At 43.0% G+C, this 25,773-nt stretch overlaps 1 protein-coding gene across 1 annotated transcript in view; it reads left to right on the top strand.

Moving 5' to 3' along the window:
- The first annotated feature begins 4,148 nt into the window (after positions 1–4,148).
- PTPN9 (protein tyrosine phosphatase non-receptor type 9) overlaps positions 4,149–25,773 on the top strand; it is a 393,690-nt gene continuing 372,065 nt past the window's right edge. Inside the window, exon 1 of the mRNA XM_078685089.1 lies at positions 4,149–5,166. Coding sequence (XP_078541215.1) covers positions 5,134–5,166 — 33 coding nt within the window. The 5' untranslated portion in view covers positions 4,149–5,133. The remainder of the gene's footprint in view (positions 5,167–25,773) is intronic.

Below are 25,773 nucleotides of genomic sequence, written 5' to 3' on the forward strand. Positions count from 1 at the left end.
CAATTAATCCATGATGAGGTAGGGATCGTGTACATCTCTGACTTAGCAGCCGTTCGGCCACTCTTATTGTGGCGTTCTATTTGGGCTAAGCCTGAGACACGATTCACTCAAGAAATTATTCTTGATTGTATAGGCCTGGATTACTCATCACGAATTCAGTGGTTGAAATACATTCATTTCTGGTATAAAACCTTATTTGAAATTGATGTTCTTTTAGACCCTGATCTGGCAGTAGCAATCCCTAAAAAGGAAATCAAACGAACATTTATCAATTTTAAAAAGAATGAGCGAGATAAGGTGTACGGAAAGTTAGCCACCGTGAGGTTCTATAAGGAACTGAACTTACCTCCGGGACTTCAAACCTATCTGGCGACTGTGTCCCGTCCTTCCCATCAATTCGTGTTAACCCGAGTTAGATTGGGTATTGCACACCACCTTGTTGCTTTTCCAAACCAGAAAATTAGATCAGAAACGCCTTGTCCGTGCGACAACACTTCACGTCAGAGCTGCTGTCATTTTCTACTTTTTTGTAAATGTTATCACTTTTTAAGGGTAAAGTACCTTAAACCCATCTTTCTAAAGCATAATGTCAGATCTACAAAGAGTGCTCTAGTACTATTATCTTCTCTAGAGAATGTGGATATTTGTTTTTTTGTTGCTACTTTTATCTTGAAATGTACAGCTGCCAGGAAGAGCATAGTGCTACTATAATTTTATATATTCCTGTCTGTACACTAATGTCCTTGTTTATGTTGTATTATGCCCATTGTATATAAATGTCTGGTCCTTTTTACATTTACTTATTTAACTATTTTTCCCGTGCATGCCCGAGCCATATTAGATCCTTAGTTTTAATGTACAGCTGCCAGGAAAAGCACTTGTGCGATAAATATATTTATTCCTGTCTGTACCTATATGACCTTCTTTTTATAAGTCTTTTAGCCATGTTTCACATTTTTAATATATACTGTTGTCCAGCGTATGTCAATAGGTTTTGGTATGTGTTATTCTTGAATATATTTTGAGTCATTCTTAGAATTGTCATTACACATGCAATGAATTGTATTTAGCTGTTTTGCTTGTATGATTTGTATTTTTCAAATCGAATAAAAGCTTATGACTTGACTTGTGCACCCCTCTCAAAATTAATGTCCCATAACGTTAACATTTACTAATGGAATGTAATTGCGAATTATCAACTATAGTATAAGATGCATACATTTTTTATTTTTACACACGGGAGCACTAATTTTGCCTGCATGTTGCAATAAAAGTAACTAAAATGTGTTATCGTATTGTGAATTAATGCACAGCTTAAAAATAAACAAACGCAGTTGAATGTGCTTATTGTACACGTTTTGTGCCTGAAAAGTGATCGAATATGTAAGTATAAAATGCATTTATGTAGCTTATTTGCTAGGTAACAACTAATAGGGAAACATTAGTATGGTGGGAGGTAAACAGAATGGCTTTACTTCTATATTTAACATAAATTTGTGTTTGTTTCTATGATAGTTCCGAAAGAGGCCTCTGAGGCCTACTTTAGAAATGGCTGCCTGAGTAAACTGTGAGCAAGAGCTGGACAGCGCATGCGCGCCCAAAGCCTGCAAGAGAGAGTGAACTGCCTGTGCTCAGAGAGGTTCAAGGATGCCTTGCCCCGGAACCTAGGATGGGTGCCAAACATGGACGCTCGAATATTATGATCCTGGGAAAAAGTCTTCACGTTGCGATTTGGGGATGTGACTAGGCCACGGACTGTCTTAAACAAAGCCCCTTTATTTTTCTGCTGAATCGTTGTGAAAATGATGTTGTAATGGTGAGAGGATGCTCACCCACCCCGAATTTGTCCAATCAGAATCCGAATAAGTAATGATAGATACTTTTTAGATAGATTAAGTTAGGAAATTAGTGTATAAAACCCCCTGATTTTACTTAAAAGTGTCGCTTTTTCGATTTCCACTCGAAGTGCTGCCCGACTGAAGATTGACTCCTGGATGTAAGAACTCTTTGAATTTATTTTGTTTGCTTTACAGGACTGAAGGATAAGATGAGGATGTTAGTTAGGGATGTTAGGAGAGAATGAATTTGGAACTATCTGTTCTTTGCTAAACTTTTAATGATTTCTAAAATAAGCGATTTTTCCTGAGCTCTAAATAAAATAATCATTTTGAAATAAAGTTTAAGATTTTACTGAATAAAGAAGTAATCAATGCATAAATGTCAGACATAACAAAGTTTTGCTTTTAATAAAATTGGGAAAATGGAATTTTAAAAGCTGGTCCTGTGATTTTCCTACGCCTAATTTTCTTTCTAGCAGATCCATTGCCACTATGGTGGTGCGTCTGAATAATTAAATGTTTGAATAAAACCATGGTAAAATGTAATAATCCGTAGGTGTAAATAATAACTGATTTAAATAGGGTTTTAGACACTCCACCAAATGTTACAGCATGTCTCCAGTGTGATTCACCAAAAGCCCTGAAGTCAAGTGTAAGTGAATAGAGTAATCGTGCAGTGTTATGGGCCCCACTGACGAATGGTTGTGTGTTTAAAGATTTCAGGGAAATGGTAAGTGCTGATTAGAAATGATTTTTGGAGTCCCGCTGTAGCAGTTCTACCTCGACTAGACTATGGAAGTGTCTCGATTTGCGGTCTCCCCAAAGCTACTACAGCTCCCCTAAGAGACTCTACTAATGCGGCAGCGAGACTCATCACTGGCTCGAAAAGAAGGGCCCACATCTCCCCTGACCTAAAATCTCTAAACTGGCTGCCTTTCGAAGCCAGAATTCAAATAGCGTGCATGATGCATAAGGCCATACATCACAATGCACGCAGCTATCTCACACAGAATATGGAATGCCCTTCCCCCAGAAACAAGACTGAACCCCTCCACTGCATACTTCAAATCAGAAGTAAAAAGCATTCTTATGGCAAAATTCACTTAAAGTCTTAAGATTCCGTGAGAACTTCCATACCGGTTATCAAACTTGTCATCCTAATCAATCTATTTGCCATTACCATGCTTCATCAGTCCGCCCTTGCTCTGCACCTTATTGCTTTGCTTTTTGTCTGCTCATTGAAGTTATATATATTTCACTTACTTATCTTTATTGAATTACCATAACTCATCAGGTCTCTACTGCTCTGCATCCTGTTGATTTGCTTTTGGTTTGCTCTTCGGTGTTATGTATATTTGACTTGCTTATCCTCAATGTATGATAAAATTAACCCATATTTACTGTAAAGCGCTCTGATACCCGCAAAGGTCTTGTCCGCGCTCTATAAAACTTTCAAAATAAATAAATGTAAATATGTAAAATTCTCCTCATGTAACGTACTTGGTTCTATTGTGAAGTGCTCTGACACTTTTGGGTAAAGTCTGCGCTACTTAAAAATTGCATTAAATAAATAAATATGTTATTGCAAAGAAGAGGAAGCTTGCTACTCTGCAGGGTTTATTGTACTCATCACTATATTATGATTGATGGTTCTATTGTGAAGTCACACCACTACTACTTAATAACCTTGGGACTGCTTCCTTTTTTGCTGCTAGAGTTTTCAGTAAAAAAAACAAGAATTATTTGCCTCTGCAGCTTTAATAGAATCCAAACCTTCTGTCTCTTTAGTAGGGCGAATTATGCATTGCGCTCACTTTGATTTTGTTCTGGGGTCCACCTCCAGTTGCAGTAAAATCAGGCACAAAACAATGAAAATGCAGTCAAATGTACAAAAAATACGTGTCATACCCATGTTTACAGAGGTGCTCATTCTGGGTGAAAAAATTGTGATTCTTTGTGCTCCCACTTAGCACAAAACCTTAAAGGGCATCAACGTTCACCCATCTAAGCAAATGGACTGGCACTGAAAGTTTGAGCCGGGTTAGTATCCTGTCACTACTACCAGATTAAGGGACAACCTTTTCCCCGCCCCCACGATAACGAGCCCTGCTCCAGAACGAATCTGGCTATACCCAACCGAAAACATATGGGTAAAACATCAAAAGATTTTCACTATCCAAAAGCCCGGACTATTGGATTTTTCGATGTTTATTTTAAAAAGATGCTATATAAATGTACAACGTCAAGCTTGCATTATGCAACGGACAAACACATACCAATTTCAACTCCAGTACGTATCATTTTATACACAGCACATGGACGTTTAGTTCCTGCAAAAGGCGAGTCTGATGCATTGATCAGCTGTCCTGTGGGACTGATAACGCGTGTAATTGATCAGCTCTTTGATTACACTCTGCCTGGTTTGTAAATTAAAACCTTCCCGATTCTTGGTTCCTCTATCCGACCGGCATCTCCCATTCTCCTTTCTGCTCTGCATGTTTTGTGAATGGAAAGCACTCTCTCGCCTCTTCCTATTTCTCAATGGCGTAGCTACAGCTGGAGGCCGGTCATGGTTTGAGTTGGGGGGGTGGAGGCGAAGAATGTTGATGAGGGAGGAGGGAGGCAGGCAGGAAGGAGGCGGAGGAAGAAAAAGAGGTGGCTGCTGCAGTTTCTAGCCTACGCCGATGCTGCTTTCCAAGAAAAGGCACCAAAGTTAAGCCTTCGTAGGGTGCTTTTCTCCATTAAAAACCATCACCGGAAGCAGAAAAACCCTAAAATATACGTTTAGTTTCTTGCTCGCTCCCCATGAGCAATGTGAAGGGTCGAGCGTGGAGCTCCCAAAGTGACTGCTGTCTACCTGGAACTGACGATTTTTCATGGAAATATTGCACACTTCTCTGCAAAGTCTGCCTTGATTTTTCCGATCCGGGATTTGGCGTTTCCTGCGCGAGAGAACTGACTAACAGCGTGCCCCCTGCAGCAGAGACACAAATAAAGAAAGACTTCTACAACCAGACCACTGGACTTTTATTTTGTTTTTTAACGGCATTCCGTTTCCAGATGTTATAGACGTCAGCCCACGCCCCTTTCCAAACCTTGCACCTAAAGTTTTAAAAAACATATAATAAATACAGAAATGCTGGAAAGGAAATCCGAAAAGGGGGAATTTAAGGCATCCGTTGGCGGAAGGCAAAAGGCAGCTGGTTTCCTCTTTTGCTCGTAGCGGCGGAGGCCCGGCTTGCATCCCCGGACTAGAGTGGCGACAGTGGCCGTCGAGGACGCCGCGGCCGTCGGCATGGCTGCCCAGCTCACACCGGAAGAAGAGCAGGTAACCTAAACGTCGACACCCTGCCGCACTGACAGGACAGTACTAGGGAAACACTGAGGTTTAGTGAAAAAGAGACGTCAGAGGGTGGGGTTGTCTAAATCCTATAATCGTCGTTTTTGAATCGAATGTATGCTGAGAAAATAGACTTGGTAATTAACATTTGTATAGCTTTATAAACGTCTTCAATGGAAGTTTAGCTTAGGCACGTTTTGTGTAAAAATGTGATTTAATGTTAAAATTCAGTGTCCGTTTACGAGAAGTGGCGTAGATATTTTTCATTGTGGACAGACCCGCTTTTATGTTCTAAAGTTATTTCTACAGTAACTAGTTGTAGAAAACACGTATTGCGTACATGATTTTAAGTACGCCACTTTTTGAGGACTTGCCCGGTTTCCGAGCCTGTGAAATGGCTACTTTTAAAATGTCCGTTTTTTTATTTCTTAACTTAAAATTCATTTAAACTGCGAGAACAATTTAACTATATACTTCACCTACTTTGTAAGGTATAAACCAAACTTTTTACCTATTCATCTTCGATAAAACATAATTTTCCCGGGTCTGTACCCGAGAAACCTTATACCGCCTTCCAAATTAACTCCCTTCGGAGTTTTTAAGTTGTGACAAGCGCGGGCTATCGTGTAAAGGTTGATTTGAATTCAAACTCTACCTTTTCCTTCGAGTAGTCCAGAGTCGTAATGTGCAGTTATGGACTGGGAAACGTGTCATATGTGCCCAAACTACATTACAGTGGTGCTATATAAATTTGCATAAGATTTTAAAAAAAAAGCAGGGACCAAATCAACTAGCGTTTGATTTTTTGGTTCTGTTTGCGCGGGGTGGGGAGAGTAATTACTGGTTATTAAGCAGTCAATCGAAGACAGTTACTATTGATATTTAATTCTTGTGCTTCTGAACAGTAGAGAATTGAGACGAGTAATATTGGTTTGCATAAACCTAACATTAAAAAGATAGCAGGGCCATTTTCGATTGCATGATTGTCTGCCCTTCTGCTACTGATTTCATTGCAAGCTAAACGTTTATAAGATGGACACATGCAAAATCTTTAGGGGTTTCCAAGTTCAGCAGTGGGTATAGGCAAGTCCCCCCGCCCCCTCATTGCATGAGTTGTCAAAAAGGGGCCGCAGGAGTTTAAAACAAGATTGTCTAATTGCAAATGGTAGGAATAGTAAATGGAGGAGTCGGAAACAGCTACTTTAGGAGTATATTGAAAACTACACAGCAGTTTAATATTTGTGATCTAAACTGAACACCGTGGATCACTACTGCCGGAGGTTTTGTGGTGACTCCAACATTTGTGTCTATGGCCAGTTTTAACTAGGATTTTTACGTGGTTTGAGATCAGGATCAACACCCAGTCTCTCACAGGAGTGTTTTTATCTATGGGCATTCAGGAAAGTTATGAAGACATTGCTGTTACAATGCCTGAACCAAAGGAGTTAGACACATGTCCTCCTTTTGTCTACTGCTGTGCATGTCATTGATTTGAGCCCAACACACTTTTCCTGCTAGGTTACTTGAGCCTCAGACACACCATCCGACTATAGAAAGCTCTTCTTTCCCAATTACTTTTTGCTCACTTGTTAGTTAACACACGGTCCAAACCCTCACTCTGTGATGGAAAAACTCGACCTCAAATTAATTTATAAATCCGTGTACATTCTTATTTCCTAATATTGATTCCTTCACTACTCACCATGTCCGACACCCAGCTGCCTATACTTACTTCAGATTGCTTTATTGCGTTCCTTGGCCAATACCACCATATCACGCCTCGGCAACGCACCACATCTTTTGATCAATTCAATAAAATCCACCATCATACTTTTGATAGTGACTATCCCTTGTATACAATATTATCTGATACCCTAGACCCGCAACACCAGGGCATGCCTGACAGTTGTTTAAAGAAGACCAAGATGAGAACATGCCTTTGGAAATGGCACAATTTAAATCTTCAAATCCATAATGCTCCCTATCTGTTTCTATCAGGCCTCAAATTATTACCCCTTTTGCTCTCTTCTCCAAGGTTCTCATCTACTTTATATCTTTTTAGTCACCCCACCATATGCTACCTGCCTACTCTGTTTCAAAACTACAGTTGTAGTACCATTACTTAAATAAAAAAAAACCACTTCAGACCCTACCTCTAATTACCGCATAGTTTCTGTTCTCAAAATTACTTAAATGCCTAGTTTTCATCTGAATGTAAATCTTTCCTCTGACGATATTCTTGTCTCCTCCAGTATGGTTTCTGTGCTCTTCACGCAACTTAACTTTGAACTCTCATGTAATCAACATTATCTCAGTGGCTCACCGCAATTATCTATACTGATAGTCTTAGGTATGAATTCTGCATTTAACACTGTCATTCATCCTAATTCACTTCACTTTCTCCTCTCACAACTCTCACAACTCTTTGACTACTTCTATTTTTGTGGCATATGACTCAGTTATCTCTACCAACTTCACTACAAGGCAGTTTCTAAATGACTCAGTCCCAGAGGCTCTTTTGTGCTCTTTTAATACCCTGCCTTTATGGCATGATTTTCTCTTGTGTCTTTTTCTATACACTTTATGCAGATAACACCCAAGGTCTCTCACGCTGAACTTTTCCAAAATTGTAGTTTTCTACATTCCTTCTTCATCTGCACCTACGCCATCACGTATCTGTGTCCATTCTCTTTCCCTGACTTTTTTCCTCTTGGCTAGAAATCTTGGAATGTTGCTCAGCCCTTCAAAACATTGAATGCTACTACCTACTGCAGCGCACTATCTGGCACGAAATATATATAAAAATATGTTCTCTTGCACCGTGTCATACTACTAAAGTCTTAATGAATTAATTTGTGCTTTGTAAATTTGATTATTGCAACAACCTGCTCGTAGGTCTACCGCAAATTTTCTTATCTCCATTGGACAAAGTATTTATCTTTACCACCCGAACTCTACTTAACCTCCTCAGACATACTGTTAACACATTATTTCCACACAAATTCAGGTTGTTGTAAGCAAAACTGTAAGTTATTAACTAGTTTCAAAGTATGCAGCTGAAATCTTGACTCACTACATACAACCCACACTAGAAACCTGAAATTTGCTAACTAGAATCTTCTGGTCACACCTAGATCACCAAATGCAGCCGCATAAGTTAAAATCTTTTACCTCCTTGGTAACACTCAGTGTAACTCACAGCCTACTGACATCAGGCCTTGCTGCGGACTCACCCAGTTTAAAAATACCCTGTAGAGTAGTCCATCAGAAAGAAGAGTAATAACTTGTACTACATTTGAAATGTCACGTGTGAAACAACCTTTACGTACCATACCGTCTGTAGTCGCTGTTTATACGGCTCACAGCAGCACCTTTGTACAATATCTCAATCGCACGTTTATTTTTTCACAGCCATAAAATTTGTGTATCGTGTTTTGTAGCACCATCTTCCTTTGTACAGCATTTCAGTAACACACTTTAATGTTGCTCAAGTAAATAAGTAAAAGAAAGCAATGTAGTGAGCATCATGCAAATGATTAGTTCAGTTGTAGTGCTTTAATTAGTCAGTAAGTAAACTTGCTCCCTGGTAGAATCAGTTTATGTGCTAGTGGATGAATGTAAGCACCATTGTAGGCTATCTATATACATCTAAAGTTAAGTAGCTTTTTTCAAGTATATGAATATTGTATTTTTGAAGGGATGCAAATCACTGCATCTCTGAGAATGCATATTTTTGGAACTGTCTATGTAGCCGCACAGATACATAACTTGATAATAGATTCACACGTAACAGTATTCAATTATATAAAGCCTCAAACAAAGGTACACCAGGCGGTTGAGAGGTGTATCTTGAGTTGCCCAGTAGGCAGCTGGTACATCAGTGGTTGAGAGGTGTGTGACATGAGTTGCCTAGTAGGCAGCTGGTACATCAGAGTGCCATTGGTAAATCGATAGATCCAACAGAAAGAATGTAAGGACATAGGAAAAGCAGATGACCCTGGCAAAGAGGATGAGAATGTTGTTAAATTGGAGGATCACAACTGCAGCCTGGAAGCTCCAGCAAAGTAGAAGGCGGCGGGCTGAGACAGCATATATGGCAGAGCAGCAGGATAGTTGTAGAGAAAAGGTGCACCAGTAATATAGACATGAGTTTCAACCTGCATCCCCTCATAACCCCATCATATGCCCTCCTTGTCCCAGTCCTTACACAAGTGAGGCAATCCTGCCTCCTGACAGGCTACTCTAAAACGCTAGAATTTCTTTCATGTTCATTATATAAACCCCTCCCACCCACCACAATGCCTGTTTTTTTTCCTGTGTGATGTGCTGTCGGAGTGCTGGTTTTTCTTCATCTGTGTCGGGGCTTCAATGCAGTGTGTTTCCTTTTCATTATTTATTTTTAGTTTGTGTGTGATTGCTATGACACTAGCCTTACTGGTGTTCCAGTCGGTCGCGTCCCTGCTATGTTTTCCGACGCGCTCCCCGCTCATGTGCATGGCTGGGGCGGGCAGCTTTCTCTGCATTCGGTTGACGGGCCGTTCCGGTGCTTCGGGCTTTCAGTAGCACCCGGTTCCCGCGGCCATGTCTTGTGTGTATGTGGGGCTGTCTTTTTGCCAATTCAAGTCTCGTGGATTTTGAGACTTGATTGCTGAGAGGCGGTATTTATGGGAAGTTGCTGGCACTTCCTCTCGCTCTGTTGGTTCCTGTTTGGTGGTTGGACCTTCTGCCTTGGCGGTTGAAGATTAGGTCACGGTGCCTGCCAAGTTTCTTTCCAAATGGAATAATGTGAAAGACTTGCAGGAGGATGACCTATTGCAGATTTCCAGGTAGGATTTGCAGGATTTGATTAATTATGCTGTTCAAGCTGCGCTGCTTGAGCCTTCTGCCAAGAAATCCAAAGGGGAGGAGGATGAGGACTTGGGCAATTCCCCTAATGGGTAATATATCCAGGGTACAGTTATTTTGTACATCTTTGCCTATATTCATGAGGTCCTGGATTTTGATCCTAAGTCTTTGGCGGATGATGGGTTTTACTTCCAGTATAGTACCACAGTGGTGGATGACTTGCCTTCACTTGATGTCAATAAGGATATTCTGGCCAAGGAATGGCTTGAGGTCGCCAAGCAGGGGATTCCTCACCTTTTGGGCAAGAGGTATCGCGTGGCGGAGTTTGATGTCCAGTTCCCTCAGGTTCCAAAGGTCAATTCTGTTTTGTCCTCAATGGCTACTTCCTCTTCTTTGTCTTCTGAGGAGGCTTCCTCTGCTGATCCAGTTGAACGGAAGGTGAAGACGGCCTTGAAACGTTCCTATGCTGCATATCATTTTGAGATTTGAGCTATCACTTACTCTGCCTATGCCTCCCAGGTCCTTATAAAGGATTTCTAGAATTTGTTTGACTATCTTCAGGATCAGGGGGATCCAGCTCCTATCTTGACACAGATAGAGGTCTTGGCACCGTTTCTGTCCGATGTCACTTTTGATACGCTGTGGGCCTTCTTGCTGCCGGGGCAGCGGTGACTGGTAGGCGGTCTCTGTGGACAAAGACTTGGCATTTTGAGGCTGCTCAGAAGGCCTTGATTCATAAACTGCCTTTTGAGGGTCCCCGGCTTTTTGGGGACGATTTGAACACAACAGTGCTTCGGTCTGTGGAAGAGAAGAAGTTGTTGAAACCTTTTCAGTGTGTCCAGAAGAAGTCCTTTTTCCATAAGTAGGGCTTTCAGGGTGTTCTCTGCTCTCTCAGCCCTTTTGTGAACGGGCCTGTGGTCAGGGGGCTGTGTTCCATTACAAGTTCCAGCCTTAGCAGCAGCAGCCTCAGGGTCTTGGGTAGAGGACCTACTATGCCAAAGTGGGGGCTCATTAATAGTGCAACACACTATTAATGGAATTTGCTAAACACACCAACTCATCGTCTCCATCAATGGCCCATTCCACACTCTCATTCAAATCATCCAATGGCATTCGAGAAAAAAAAATCAGCCTTGATGTTTATTTTACCAGGAATATATTCAATGTCAGACTTGAACTCCTGCAATCGATATTTCTACTTAGCAATCCTGGGAGTGTCTTTATCACCCCTTTTTGTGTTGAATAGTTCTACTAATGGTTTGTGACAGTTCTTAAGAAGAAAGAAACACCCCATACATACGTGCGAAAATGCTGAGTTCCTCACCTCAACGTTAAGGCTTCTTTTTCAATGGTAGAATACAAATGCTCTGCTCCTCTTAAGTGCTCAGGAAGCAAATACAATTACGTCCTCTCTACCATTACTCCTCTTCTGCATGAGTACAGCACCAAGACCGAATTTGCTCACAACTGTGACATTGATGCTACTATCCCTGGTATCGAACAACTTCAAAGGACGTGCAGATACGATGTCTGACCGCACCCTGTTGAACGCTTCCTGGCATTCATCATTCCACACAAACACTACTCCCTTTTTTTATCAAATCTCTAAAGGGGCTAGTTTGTTAGCACAAGGGAGTACAAACTTTGAGTAGTATTCAGCTAAGCCCAAAAAAGGATCTCAGCTGATCTTTGTTACCATGAACCGGGACCTCCTCCACACACAGCTTTTATCAACTTCATCTTGGGACTAATGCCTTTTTCAGATTGATATATAGTGGCCTAAATAGTCAACTCCTAGTTGCTCGATTTTACACTTGTCTTCCAACAAGGTCATTCCCTTTTCCTGCAATATACTTAAAACCTTGTTTAAATGTCCATTGTGGTGTTCAAATTCTGACCAAAAATTAAAATGCCGCCCTGAAAGTAACAAACTCCCGCACAACAATATCTGCCTCATGAGCCTTTGAAAGACAGACGAAGCTGATGCCAACCCAAATGACAAGCGCATGAACCGAAAAGCACATTCAGGCGTGACAAATGTAGTTAAATGCCTAGATTCTTAACACAAACCACTTGGTGGTATGCCACAGACATATCCAAAGTACTCAGCAGCTCACCATTAATAGGCAGGGGTTCCCTATCCACCCAAATACTATGATTACGGTTGCGCAAATCAACACACACACGCAAAGATTTGTCATTTTTACGTGCAAAAACCACAGGGGCCAGTCGTTCCGAACTCCTAATGGGCTCAATCACATCTAGACTACACAATTTATCAAGTTCCCTGCGCAGGTCATCTCTTCACGACAATGGTATCTTGCACACTTTGTGTTCAACTGGAATAGAACCTGTTCCTAATATAGAATTATGCTTGAACCCAGACAATTTCCCAAGCTCTTTGGTAAAAACTTTGGGAAACTTCATAACCCACTCGCAGGAAGCAGACCCATTCAAACATGTTGGTACCAAATCCGACCTAGACCTCGTACTGGGTTTCAAAATTATGTCTAATTCCCCTTGGTCATGCCATCCCAATAAATTTGAACCTTCCTTTGCCACAAACATGATCCCATGAGCTGTCTTCCCTTCAAACTCCAGGAGTCCCTCAAATTGACCTTCAACTTCAATCTTCTTAACTTGTATGCACACATTTTCACTTTGGATGGTTGAAGTCTTTGAGGTTTGAACATCGAAAAAACTTCAGGATCTATTAATGTGAAAGGTAATCCTGAATCGCCCATAAGGCATACACTGGTCCCATTAATCCATACATTGCAAAAAGGTGTTTTACTGTGAAACAGATTCAACTCTCCTACCACCGTCTCATCCTCATCACCCAAACTCTCATCAGTGACACATACATCCCTACTACCAAGTATAATAGTTGGGACGACATCTTCCTTTCTCTCAAATGTAGTTTCATCTATCTGATATACTTCCGATTTGCATGTGTTTATGCACATTCTCGCAAAATGCCCCTATCAATTGTATTTAAAATATGTGACGGATGACCCCAGACAATTCTTGGAAGAAGCCACATGGTTGTGACTCCCACATCTGAAGCACGCTATAACATAATTTTTGTTCCGCTTGCCCTCCAACTTCTTTCCCTCTCTCCCCTGGAGTGTACTTTTTCACATCCTTTTGTGCTTTCCCCAAGACAACAATAACCGCTTTAGAAGTGCTGGAGTCCCCTTGGTCTGCAAATTCTTTAAAGTACGCATCTGAATTTTCAACAGATCTGGCAATGGTGATAGCCGTTTCTAAACTTGGATCATCTGTGGACAACTATCTTTCCTGGATACTCTTGTTATGAGTTTTCTCAATTAATTGATCACGTATGATGTAATCCTTAAAATCTCTGTAATTGCAGGTAATGGGCAATTGACCTAATACTGATGCATAGTCCTCTATCAATTCACCCGGACGTTGTGCTCTTTGTAAAAACTTGTGTTGCTCAAATACAACGTTCTTAGATGGTGAAATCTTTTGTCAAGGGTTTTTACCGTAGCGTGAAGCGTAGTCATCCACTACATCTACTGCGGCCAGTTCCCCAGATGCTCCTTCCTGCTACATCTGTACTATTACCTCCTGTAAAGGTAGTGTTTTTAGGACCTAAGTTGTGGATAAGTAAAGCTTTCTTCTTTTTATTAGTAAACGTGTCTCCATCAATTGCATCCAAATATGTTTCAAAAGCTTCTTTCCACTGAGTCCAACACAAAGGAGGTATGCCAGGCACAGACAGAAAATGGCAGAGGTACACACACGCTTTCCATATTGGTAACCAAAAACCGTTTTAAACCAAGACCAAGTAAAATATGTTGGGGGGGGGGGGGGGGGGGGCGCTATATTTTTTCTTTCACTGAAAAAGTAAATACTGAACTCTGTACAGAAACCTCCTTAAAAAATGGCCGCTGGGTTTTCCAATACCCACTGTGATGACAGCATGCAAGCAGTAATATGACGGTTTGCCCACACAGAAAATGACGACACCTTAATTGATGTGCCAGTAATAAAGATGGCGGCCAAACTGACGTCAGGCAGAAGACAGCCAAACTACAGAAACCAGTCTGTACCTTTAGACACGCCCACTGAGCAGCGAGCAGACTCCTGGAGCTGCACCAAATCCAAATGGTGGATCCAGAGCAAAATGATGCCACAGAGACTAGGTGTTGCAGCACTGTTCTCGGGGGCGAAGCCAGTCAAGAGCAGCACCCTACAGGCAGTTAGAGCACTGGGCTTCTCCTCACCTGCCCAAACTGTGCACATAGGGGTCGACTAAGCCCATCAGAGGAAACTGCGGCTATTGGAGTTAGCCGCAGTCCAATCAATGCTTTGGAGCACAGCAGACTTGGCCATGCCCGTAGGAGTTCGCCGCAGTTCGGCCTGGCCGCTCGCTTGCTCTGGTGAGTTGAAGCACTTCAGATTTAGCCGGAGCCGCACAGGATGTGGAAAACTGGTGGCGCACTGATCTCCCGCTCGTTGCTAATGAAAAGAAGGAGGTTCCTCGTGATGAGGTACCTACTTTTACTTATAGGTACCAAGTATATGCCACCAGTATGTCACATCCCTGATCCCTCGACCAGCAACTACAGGTCCTCGAATCCCCCACCCAACCTTCCATATCATAACATTCCCCACATTAACTTACAGGCTTCCATTTAAATAGTTTAGGCATACATTACAGTTCCAATTTCCCATTGGAACAACAACCATACATCCACATCTTATAGATCAACTCCCCTCTATACAATTGGGTGTGCCTGGAGATAAGTAACCAGATATATCCAATAATCCCTGGGTTTGGATCCCGTTGGCAACTCTTCCTCATATGGTTTTAGAGTGTCTTTACAATAAGCCATGTCCTTAATCCATAACTTGGCCCGTGGAATATCCCTGCTACCCCAACATAACCATATCCTACGTTTAGCCAAAAGTAGCACTATGATACAAAATTTACGTTTAGTGGATCTCACATTATTGACTAGGCCTAGTAGACATGTACGTATTGAACAGTCAATATGAACTTGCAACATAGTACTCAGGAGTTGCTTAGTCTCAGTCCAGTATGCTCTTATGGAAGGGCAGTCCCATGCGAGGTGAATAAAGTTGGCAGTATCTACTCCACACCTTTTACATCTAGCATCTGTACGAAGACCATATTTGTGTAGCTGAGCTGGAGTATGGTAGGTTTGATGTAGGTATTTACAGTGAGGTATGCGTAGATTGCTTTTCGGTGTGAGCATACCAGTTATGTTGCAACAGATGACCCATTCGTCCACTGTGAGGGGAGTATCAAGTGTATTGTTCCATCGTGTTAAGGCCTTATGGGTATCGTCATCGATATCGTCTTGAAGATGTGTATACAGCCATGTTACCATATGAGAGCTGCTTGGCGAACTAATAAGCATTTGCAGAATATTCTAACCAGCAACCCAACAATCAGCCACTGTTGAGTCAAAGTAAAGCAGAGGTGACCAAAGTATATGTGCACCTGCATTCTCATGGGGATTGCTTTTCATCTTCAATATCTTTCTTTGTCTGAAAAGAAGGGTTTGCTAGATAAGAAAAGGAAGAACGTTACTCCCTTGAGGTCTTCTAGAAAGACTCTTAAAGGACTTGCTGGCATTGGAGTCCGCATGCTTATCATTGTATACAATCCTGTAGACCTCTGGCAAAAGAGTCTGATCAGAAGAGCTAACTTGTTTTGTTGTGCTCTGTTTCCATTTTGTTTAGCTCAAATCCTGTTCATATGTTATCTATGTTACATTTGTGCACAATATTGCATATTTTTTTGCCCACTTGAAGTTAGTCAGACGGCGGTCTACTTGATCCATCCTGGAGCTAAGCTTGCTGTTTTTCCAAATAAATATCTGAACTGATGCATTAATAAGACTAGCCATTGATGTCATTTTGCAAATATCTACTGTACATTTCAATTTATCCATCAGGTTTGGAAAGGTGTGGCTTTGGTTTAACAACTAGATACAATCCTGGTTCTTAAAATGTCACACCACCCATGAACATTTTGTTATCTAAATAGAATGAAAGCAAAGTATTACTGAACAGAAGAAAGTTAAAAACATAAGCAGGGAAAAAACAGTTTCTGCATGAAAACTTAAAAAAAAAATTTTTTTTAAATTTTTTATACGTTTATTTATAAGTTTTGTCAAACACATACATTGCTCGAAAACAAAGAAACTTACAGGCTTCCATTTAAATAGTTTAGGCATACATTACAGTTCCAATTGCCCATTGTAACAACAACCATACATCCACACCTTATAGATCAACTCCCCTCTATACAATTGGGTGTGCCTGGAGATAAGTAACCAGATATATCCAATAATCCCTGGGTTTGGATCCCGTTAGCAACTCTTCCTCATATGGTTTTAGAGTGTCTTTACAATAAGCCATGTCCTTAATCCATAACTTGGCCCGTGGAATATCCCTGCTACCCCAACATAACCATATCCTACGTTTAGCCAAAAGTAGCGCTATGATACAAAATTTACGTTTAGTGGATCTCACATTATTGACTAGGCCTAGTAGACATGTACGAATTGAACAGTCAATAGGAACTTGCAGCATAGTACTCAGGAGTTGCTTAGTCTCAGTCCAGTATGCTCTTATGGAAGGGCAGTCCCATGCGAGGTGAATAAAGTTGGCAGTATCTACTCCACACCTTTTACATCTAGCATCTGTACGAAGACAATATTTGTGTAGCTGAGCTGGAGTATGGTAGGTTTGATGTAGGTATTTACAGTGAAGTATGCGTAGATTGCTATTCGGTGTGAGCATACCAGTTATGTTGCAACAGATGACCCATTCGTCCACTGTGAGGGGAGTATCAAGTGTATTGTTCCATCGTGTTAAGGCCTTATGGGTATCGTTATCGATATCGTCTTGAAGATGTGTATACAGCCGTGTTACCATATGAGAGCTGCTTGGCGAAGTAATAAGCATTTGCAGAATATTAAGCTGTTTCGGCTTACGAGGATAATCAGGGTATAGTTTCTTAATGGCGCTTTTTAGTCTGTGGTAAGTAAACTGAAATAGAAGCGTCTGATTGCTAATGTACATTAGATCTTGAGGTTCTATAAATGTGCCGTTATCATATAGGTCTCCCATCTTATCAATACCCACCCATTGTAGCAAGTCTGTTCCTACTTTTTCTTGGGTAACTGATAACCCTGGGTCGAAAAGTAATGGCATCGCCAGCGCATAAAGTGGCAGCTAATTTGCTAGTTTTCCCATCTTTTGCCAAACTGCATTGGTTGTATCAATGGTGTTAATTGCATGTGAATGAATGCGGGCCCGCCGATGTGGAAGGATAGCATTCAGTGGAATAGGATGCGCGTCCCGTTTTCAATCTCGATGTGGCATATATGGAATGGGATGATGCCAAAAGTGCGCGTGTTGTGGTTGGGCGCATATGTAATAGAGCAGGAAATCCGGGACCTTGAAGCCTCCTTTAGAGAACGGTAATGTTAAGGCTCGCAGTTCAATGCGGGCCTGTTTGCCTGCCCATATGAGGCAAGTTACTACAGCAGTCAGTCTTTGCAACATGGCTTTAGGCGGGGTAATGTGAATGTTATTAAAGAGATGCAGGAATTTAGGAAGTACGGCCATTTTAACAATGGCCAGTCGGTCTGCCAATGATAAGGGTAAGTGTATCCATCGTTCCACTTTTTCTTCAACTTTACTAATTGTAGTCCCATAGTTGGCACGGATAACCATTTCCGGGTCACGATGATACCACACCCCAAGATATTTGACAGGTTCTGTTTGCCATTCAAGAGGGTATTCTACCTGATGTGGATGAGGAGGTCTGCCAATGAGATAATGATGGATTTAGCCCAGTTAATTTGAAGACCGGAGTGACGCCCAAATTTGATATATTCTCTGAGCAGCAGGGATAGATTAGTAGCCGTGTTTTTAACATGGAGCACCATATCATCTGCATGTAGTGAGATATTAAGTGGCCTTTGTAGAAACTTCAGAGCAGCAATTTGATGACCTTGCCGTATTTAGCATGCCAGTGGTTCTAAAGCAATGGCAAAAAGTAAGGGAGACAGGGGGCAGCCAATATTTTGTTCATTAGGGATAAGGGCCTGTCTCATTCACATTTCTCTGGATCTTTATTTGGTTTCAGTAGAGCAATGAGCATGGCCTCTCTTAGCATAGGGGGAGTATCTGATCGCTATGGGTGTCGCCATACATTTGTACAAGGTGAGGTGCAAGCAGGTCTATGTATGCTTTATAAAATTCGCTTGTAAAGCCATCCGGTCCCGGGGCCTTACCATTGGGAAGAGACTTAACTATTTCTGTGACTTCTACCGTCACGGGTTGCGCTAGATACTCCCTCTGTGCATCTGTTAGCCAGGCCAATGCTACATCTTCCAGATATGACATAACTTCTGATGGGGTTGCCGTTTCTCGCGACGCATAAAGATCACCGTATGTGTCCATGAATGCTCGTAATATGCCCTTTGTATCATAGTGGGATGTGCCAGCATCGTCTTTTATGGAAAGTACTGTATGCGCCTTATGCCCTGCACATATTTCGCGTGCCAGATTATGTCCTGGTCTGCCCCCCTCACCATAGGTGCGTGTTGTGTGTCATTTTCAAATGTATTTGAGTTCGTCCTCCGCAAATTCTTGATATTCTGACATAACTGTCCTAATATCACTGAGGAGGGACAGGTTATGTCTGTTCATATTCTAGTTCTAAGGCATCAAGTCGACGCTCTCGAGTGAGTTGAGCTCGGATGTCCTTGAGCATGCCCGCATTAGTACTAATACAGACACGGCGAATAGTAGCTTTAAATGCCTCCCATAATAAGCTAGCATCGTCAGTGGAGGCCTGATTTAGAGCAAAATAATCAATAATCGCTTGTGCTATGGTATCAGAATATAAGGGGTCTAGTAGTGCTTTGGCATTAAATCTCCACACATAAGGTGGTGGCGTGTAATGAGGAAGCTCAATACTTAGCAGTACTGGCTTATGATCTGAAAGTGTTTTAGGCAGGTGTCTAATTTGTCTGGTCCAGTTCATGATCTCCTCTGTCCCTATCCAGTAATCTATTCGAGACCAACTACTGTGGTCTGTGGAATGGTATGTGGCTTACCTGTGATATGGGTACTGTGCCCTCCAGATATCTACCAGGTTAGCTTCTGACATGATATTTTGCATCACCGTCACTGCTTGTCTGTGTGACTCTCTGGAGGAATCCAATCTGTCTAGATGCTCATTCAATGATCAGTTAAAATCACCGCCCCACAATAGCGTCATGTCAGGTAGGGCCTCCATTTTGTTCATAACGATTTAGAAAATCCAGCATCATCCACATTTGGGCCATATGTATTTATTATGCCTGTGCGATGCCCTTGAAGAAGCCCGTGACTATAATATACTGGCCAATATCATCAACTTTGGTATGTTCTATGTGAAATTACGTTCCCTTTTTGACCAATATTACCACGCCTCTAGAATAGAAGGAGTATGAGGATGTCCGACTCCTGCAGAAGTGCTATATGTATGTGTAATCTATCCAGATATGCAAATATCTGGCGTATCTTTTTTGGGTTATTCAACCCCAGAGCATTCCATGACAATAAATTAAGTTGTGAGGGTTGTAGTCTATCCATATTCGCTAGTGTGAACTATACCTGGGACATGATCTCGTTGATTATGTAGGTCTCGGGCTATCACTGTGACTGTAAATAGCATGGTGTTGAACAATTGGTTATAATTGATGTGGCACATTGTAATGCAATGCAGTTTAGGTAGCCTGTGAAACAACAAACATTCCCCACCCCACCACCCCCTCCCACATTGGCATCCCAATCACACCAAAGCCATTCCCATGCCAACATTGACAACAGAACTAGAACTGTGATGGGGAACTCCCTCTTGGGGGGAGGGGGGATCCGCCGAGTACACACATCAACATCCACCTCAGCAGATGTGGTCAGGTATTTCGCTATCAAATCGGGTGTATGTCATTACAAGAATTATGGTAAATATCATAAGAGCAATAACTAGCTGTCTGCCACAGACATGGTCAGTGGCGCGCTGTCAACAATTCCACCTGCCCCTTCTGAACATGTAGACATAGATACCAGTTAATCTGTATGTGACTTCTGGGGATGAAATGAAATGAAATGAAATGAAATTTGGGACTTATATAGCGCATGGCTGCCCGTAAGCGTCCCAGCGCTGGTCTTGCAGAACTCCTGAGGGGGGAAGACAGGGAGAAGAAGATTACTGCAGGAAAAGGTGGGTTTTTAGGAGCTTGCGGAATTTCAGCAGATTGGCCTCAGAGCGGAGGTGAAATGGCAGAGCATTCCAGGAGGTGGCCACAGTGACCGAGAAACGGCGTCCTCCAGTCCGAGCTTTTTTGATTTTATGGACCGTGGCCAGATGGCCTTGAGCTGAGCGAAGGGGCCGATTGGGTCTGTATGGAAAGATCATGTCTTTTAGCATTGGGGGCCCTTGATTATGCAAGGCTCTATGGGCCGTGCAGAGGGCCTTAAACTTGACCCTTTCACGGATCGGCAGCCAATGTAGTGCCTTGAGGGCGGGTTTAGCTGAGACCCTACGAGAGGTCCCAGTGAGAATCCTGGCTGCGGCATTCTGTGTTCTTTGCAGAATGTTGATCGTGGATTCCGGGGCAGCAAAAAAGAGAGCATTGCAATAATCTAGTCTTGATAAGACTAGACCTTGAACAAGCAATTTCTGAGAGGGTCCTGGAAGTAAAGGGAGGATCTTTCTGATGGACCGCAGTAACCCCACACAAGTCCCAGCTGTCTTTTTCGCTTGCGTTTTGAGGGAAAGGTCCTGTTCAAGCCAGAAACCTAGACTTTTTAATTCAGTCTTGGGTTGGGGGAGAGGACCAAAGCATGCTGGCCACATGGCAGATGGAAGGGAAGATATTTTGTTTCCCAACAGCATAAGCTCAGTTTTCGAACCATTGAGCTTAAGCCTTGAAGCGGACATCCATGCATGGATGCCCTCTAAACAGTCATGAAGGTTTTTTACCTTGTCCTCTTCCAGGGAGAGTGATACAATCATTTGGGTGTCGTCAGCGTATGTGACGGCTTTTATCCCAAAAGGGGAGACCACGTCATCCAAGGGGGCCATGTATATATTGAAAAGTGTAGGGCTCAGTGAAGAGCCCTGAGGGACCCCACACTGGAGAGGGAAGATGTCGGATCGCACATTTCCTTCACTGACCTGAAATGTTCTATCTTTTAAGAACGATGAGAGCCAGCTAAGGGCTGTGCCCTTTACACCCAAACCGGAGAGGCGTTTGATGAGGGTTTTGTGGTCCACCGTATCGAATGCAGCGCTTAGATCCAGGAGAATCAGTAACACTGATCCTCCTGAATCTAAGATGCATCTTGCCTCCTCAACTACCTTCAAAAGGGCTGTTTCCGTCCCTTGACCTGGGCGGAAGCCTGTCTGAGTGGGTCGAAGAAGATTGTTAGTTTCAAGGAAGGCAGACAATTGCTTGTTGACTACCTTCTCTGCTATCTTACTTAAACCAGGAAGGAGTGAAATTGGACGGAGGTTGGTCAAATCTGTGGGGTCCATACCCGGTTTTTTTTGCAGGGCTTTAACAATAGCATGTTTCCAATTAGGAGGAACCACTCCCTGATTAAACGAAGCATTAATAAGATTGGTGGCCAGGAACGAGATGGTGGGTCCCACTTGTTTAAGAATGTGGATAGGTGCAGGATCATTAGGGGAGCCGCTTTTCAAGTCTGAAAGGGTTTTTACAAAAACGTCCTCAGAAAGTAAGCTGAAATTATCTAAAGTAGGGCTACTGACGGTGATTGATGGGACCGTCAGGAGATTGTCATCGTGTGGAGGGGGAAGTGACTGTAGGATCTTGATGATTTTATTTTGAAAGAAACAGGCTACTTGGTTACATCTGTCAGTTGTGGGTTGTTGAGTTGGGAGAGTGGTGGGTATGGTGAGGAGCTCTTTAACTATTTTGTAGGTCTCGCGAGAAGAGTTAGAGGCAGCTTTAATTTTTTTATCGAAAAAGGAGGCTAGGGCTGCTTTCCGCGCCGCTTTATAGGTCCTCATCGCTGCTTTGTATTCATCCTTGGTAATGGGATCCCATGTTTTCCTCCATTTACGCTCATGGATTTTACAGATTTTCTTAAGGTTCCTGAGTTCCTGTGAAAACCAAGGTGTTTTAAAAGTGGTATTTCTTTTCTTTAGATCTAACTTTGGGGCGACTATATCCAAGGTGGAAATAATCCAGTTGGTGAAATTATCGTTAGCTAACACAGGATCAGGATCTGCAAAGGGGGTAGATCGTATCAGCTCCTGTGTCCATTCTTCAAGAGGTATTTTTGACCATGGTCTGTCGCGTTCTCTAGACGTTTGCAAGTGGCAAATGGGTTTAGTGATTTGCCACATAAAAGGAATGAGAAAATGATCAGACCAGGGGAGAGGGAGGGCAGGGTGAATTTCAATTTTTGTAAAATTGGCAAATATGGGATCAAGGAGGTGACCCTTGGTGTGGGTTGCCTCTGAGTTGAGCAGATGGAGGTCAAGTGCTTTCAGTTCTGAGATAAGGTCCCTCGCAGTAATATTGGTACTGTCCTCGCAATGAAGATTTAAGTCGCCGAGCAGGATGAAGTTGGGGGTCACGGTGCAAGAGGAAGTGGTGGTGTCCAGTAGTGATCTGACAAAGTTACCTGTGGCCCCCGGCGGGCGGTAAATCAGAAGACCAGACATGGATTTATTGGGATTCAGTTGGAGTGAGAAGTAAACACTTTCACAGTCCTCAATCCCTCCTTCTTGTAACCTACAAGTAATGGAATTCCTATAAATAATCGCTAATCAGCCTCCTATGCCATTTGTTCTATTTTGATGGTGTATAAGGTAATCCTTGGGTAGCATGCTCACAATATCTGCATCTGAATGGGGCGTTAGCCAGGTTTCCGTAAGGAAAAGAGTGTCTAATTGTAGGGATGATGCACAGACACAGAATCCTACGTGATCACTCACTGTGGCCGTCACATATTGTCAATACAACCGTGCCCGCCTATCTCTTGTCCCTTTGAAAGTGTGCAATAGACTAATAGTAATGTCCAGTCAACAGGCAAAGGCTTTAGGTCTGCAAAAATAGTGTGAAAGTCTACCCCTTTAAAATGTTCGCAGGCCCATCAGTCTTGCTGCATATACTGGACAGTCACAGGTGTATGCTCTTCATGACTTACCGCCAGTGAAGATCAGTCCATACCTTGTATCAGCCCATATCGGGTTGATGTGTGCTATTACTAGCCAGCCGCGTTGTAGTGTAGCAATCAATCTTCCAGGCTCTGGGGGCACAACGTATGCCCGCCAGGTGACCCTTACAAAGCGTACCCCGGTTTAGACAGTTGACATGGCGCTCAAATTTAGTACGGCACAGGCTTTAGAGTTTGTTTATCCCTCATGACATCCTATTCTTATCAGAGTAGTTGATGGACCTGCACCGGATGAGCAGTCTATAGCTGTGTGCAGCCTAATCCGAGTCCTGTTCCGTCTCTCTGTTGCCTTGTGTCTTCCTTCTGATGATTGATTTCTTGATGAAATCCTGCGCTGCTTTCGGTGATTGTAGTATTGACACACGCTCATCGTATGTCACTCTTAATCTGGCTGGGTACAGCATCGCGTACTCCATTCCTAGATCCCGTAGCTTCTTTTTGGTAGGATTGAAATCTCTTCGAGCTGTTTGAACCGCCATTATGAAGTCCGGATAAAATGGCAGGTATTGCCTTGGTAGTTGATTTGTTGTTTTTCCCGGGCAAGCCTTAAAATGGCGTTGCAGTCCCTGTAATTTAGGACCTGGGCAATTATGGGCCGTGGCGGGGCACCTGATGGTGGCTGCCACCGATCTGTAAGCTCGTTCAATGATCAGCACTGATGAGAAGTTGTCGGCTCCGAATATCGCACATAACATGTCTTCCACAGAGGTTTCCATTCTTCCTGTGTTCGAGGTTTCCATTCTTCCTGTGTTCGAGCTTTCAGGAATTCCCGCGTTGCGTACGTTATGTCGCGATCTCCCCTCCAAATCTTATGCCTTGCTTTTAATAACCTCCAGGATCTTCTCCATGTCAGTACACTTGCGCAATGTGCAGTGGGCTTCGTCTTCTACTGCAGTTATACGCTCCTCTGCCGCATCGAGCCGTGCGCCTTGTTTATCCAATTTGCTTGATATGCTGTCCACCCTCTGGGTGAGTGATTCCAGTTTTCCTTTAATGACCTGTAGGCTTTGCTGTATAGCTTGAAGGGCTGTTTCCATAACTGTGCTGGTTGCCTGCTTCGCATCTAATTCAGTATCTGAATGCGCAGTCGCCCCCTTTGGATTGCGCCTGGTGTCGAATGACAATTTCGACTGTTGTTTGTCTGGCTTACCCCTGGTGGCAGGGTGATCGGGTCAGCAGTGGGTTTTAAGACACTGTGCAATTGGACTTGCAGAGTGATGGTCAATCTTGTTTGCGTGATGCCGCATCTCAGAATCAACGCCGGTAGTAATAGCAATGTTTATGTGTAGTCGTACGGTCCCCGTTATGTCAGCAATACAGTAGTGTAACACGAAGCTATGGTGAGGTCGCTGACACCCAATGGCTTGCTAGCGGTGAAAATGCCCGGTGCATCTCGCAGGACAGAGCCACCAGTAGCTACAATCGCTGCAGTAGCCACCTACTTCGCCATGTCGATGCTGAGAGGCACATGAATATAGGGCCAGCGCCACCTGTAGATGAAGGCAGTATTTAACCATGCGCAGTTGATTGACTTCTATATGGGTCAGCCTCTACTAGTAACGTTTTGGTTGATGCACGGCGGCAGTGCATGCCGTGAGTGGGCACAGTGCAGGGTCTGTCTAGCAATGGTGAAGACGTCTCAACACGGGAAACTTCCAAGTAAGAGCGCCAGTGACTGAGTGCTATGTTGTAAGGCGCGCTGGTGTCGGGATGTGATGCAGTAGCTGGGCATTGTCGCAGAGTGCTGTTCCAGGACGATTGTGAACTTGTGTGATTAAGGGCTATGCCTCAGTACAGTCCCTGCTGGTTGCTCTCATATATCCCCGCAGCGATGCATATTATATGTACACACAAGTCCTAGGGCTGCCATTTTGCAAGATCTGCTATGGCGCAGGTAGTGTAGCTCGGGTGCCTTACCAGGAAACGTATATCTCCCACTCAGTTGCAGCCTCACAGGTCGCCGCAGCGCTATCGCAGTGCACACCGTTCCCCGCTGCCCAAGTGTCCAGTTTTCATCAGGGAGCTCCGTACATGCTCCGTTGTTATTTCTCTTGCCGCCATCTTAGGATCGCTGGTCATACCGTCTGCCGCTCCTCGACTTGGCCCTTATGCTCGCTACACAAAGCTCCATTTAGGGATTCAGCTCCATCTGATTGTTGCTCATGCGTTCCGACACAGGCAGTTTTTTTTAGTATGTTTAAGCACCCGTAACTGTATATTAATGCCGGATATTGTCCCCGACCGGCGGAGCAGCCTCAGAGAGCAGCCATCACGCAGCGCGTCCTCTAGTGCCCCCCTTCTGCATGAATACTTAGCATCCAGAAAAGTAAAACCTAGATTTGAAAGGAAAGACTTCTTGTGTCAAAGGACAGGGTAGGGATGTGTAAAATGCCGATGACACTGGTAAAAAGAAAATACTAGATTCACTCCTTGTAATTCTTGAGTGTATTAAACTTAGATTATTAAGGCATAACT

The sequence above is a fragment of the Lissotriton helveticus genome, chromosome 3_2 (genome assembly GCF_964261635.1).
Source record: "Lissotriton helveticus chromosome 3_2, aLisHel1.1, whole genome shotgun sequence".
Classification (NCBI taxonomy): Eukaryota; Metazoa; Chordata; class Amphibia; order Caudata; family Salamandridae; genus Lissotriton; species Lissotriton helveticus.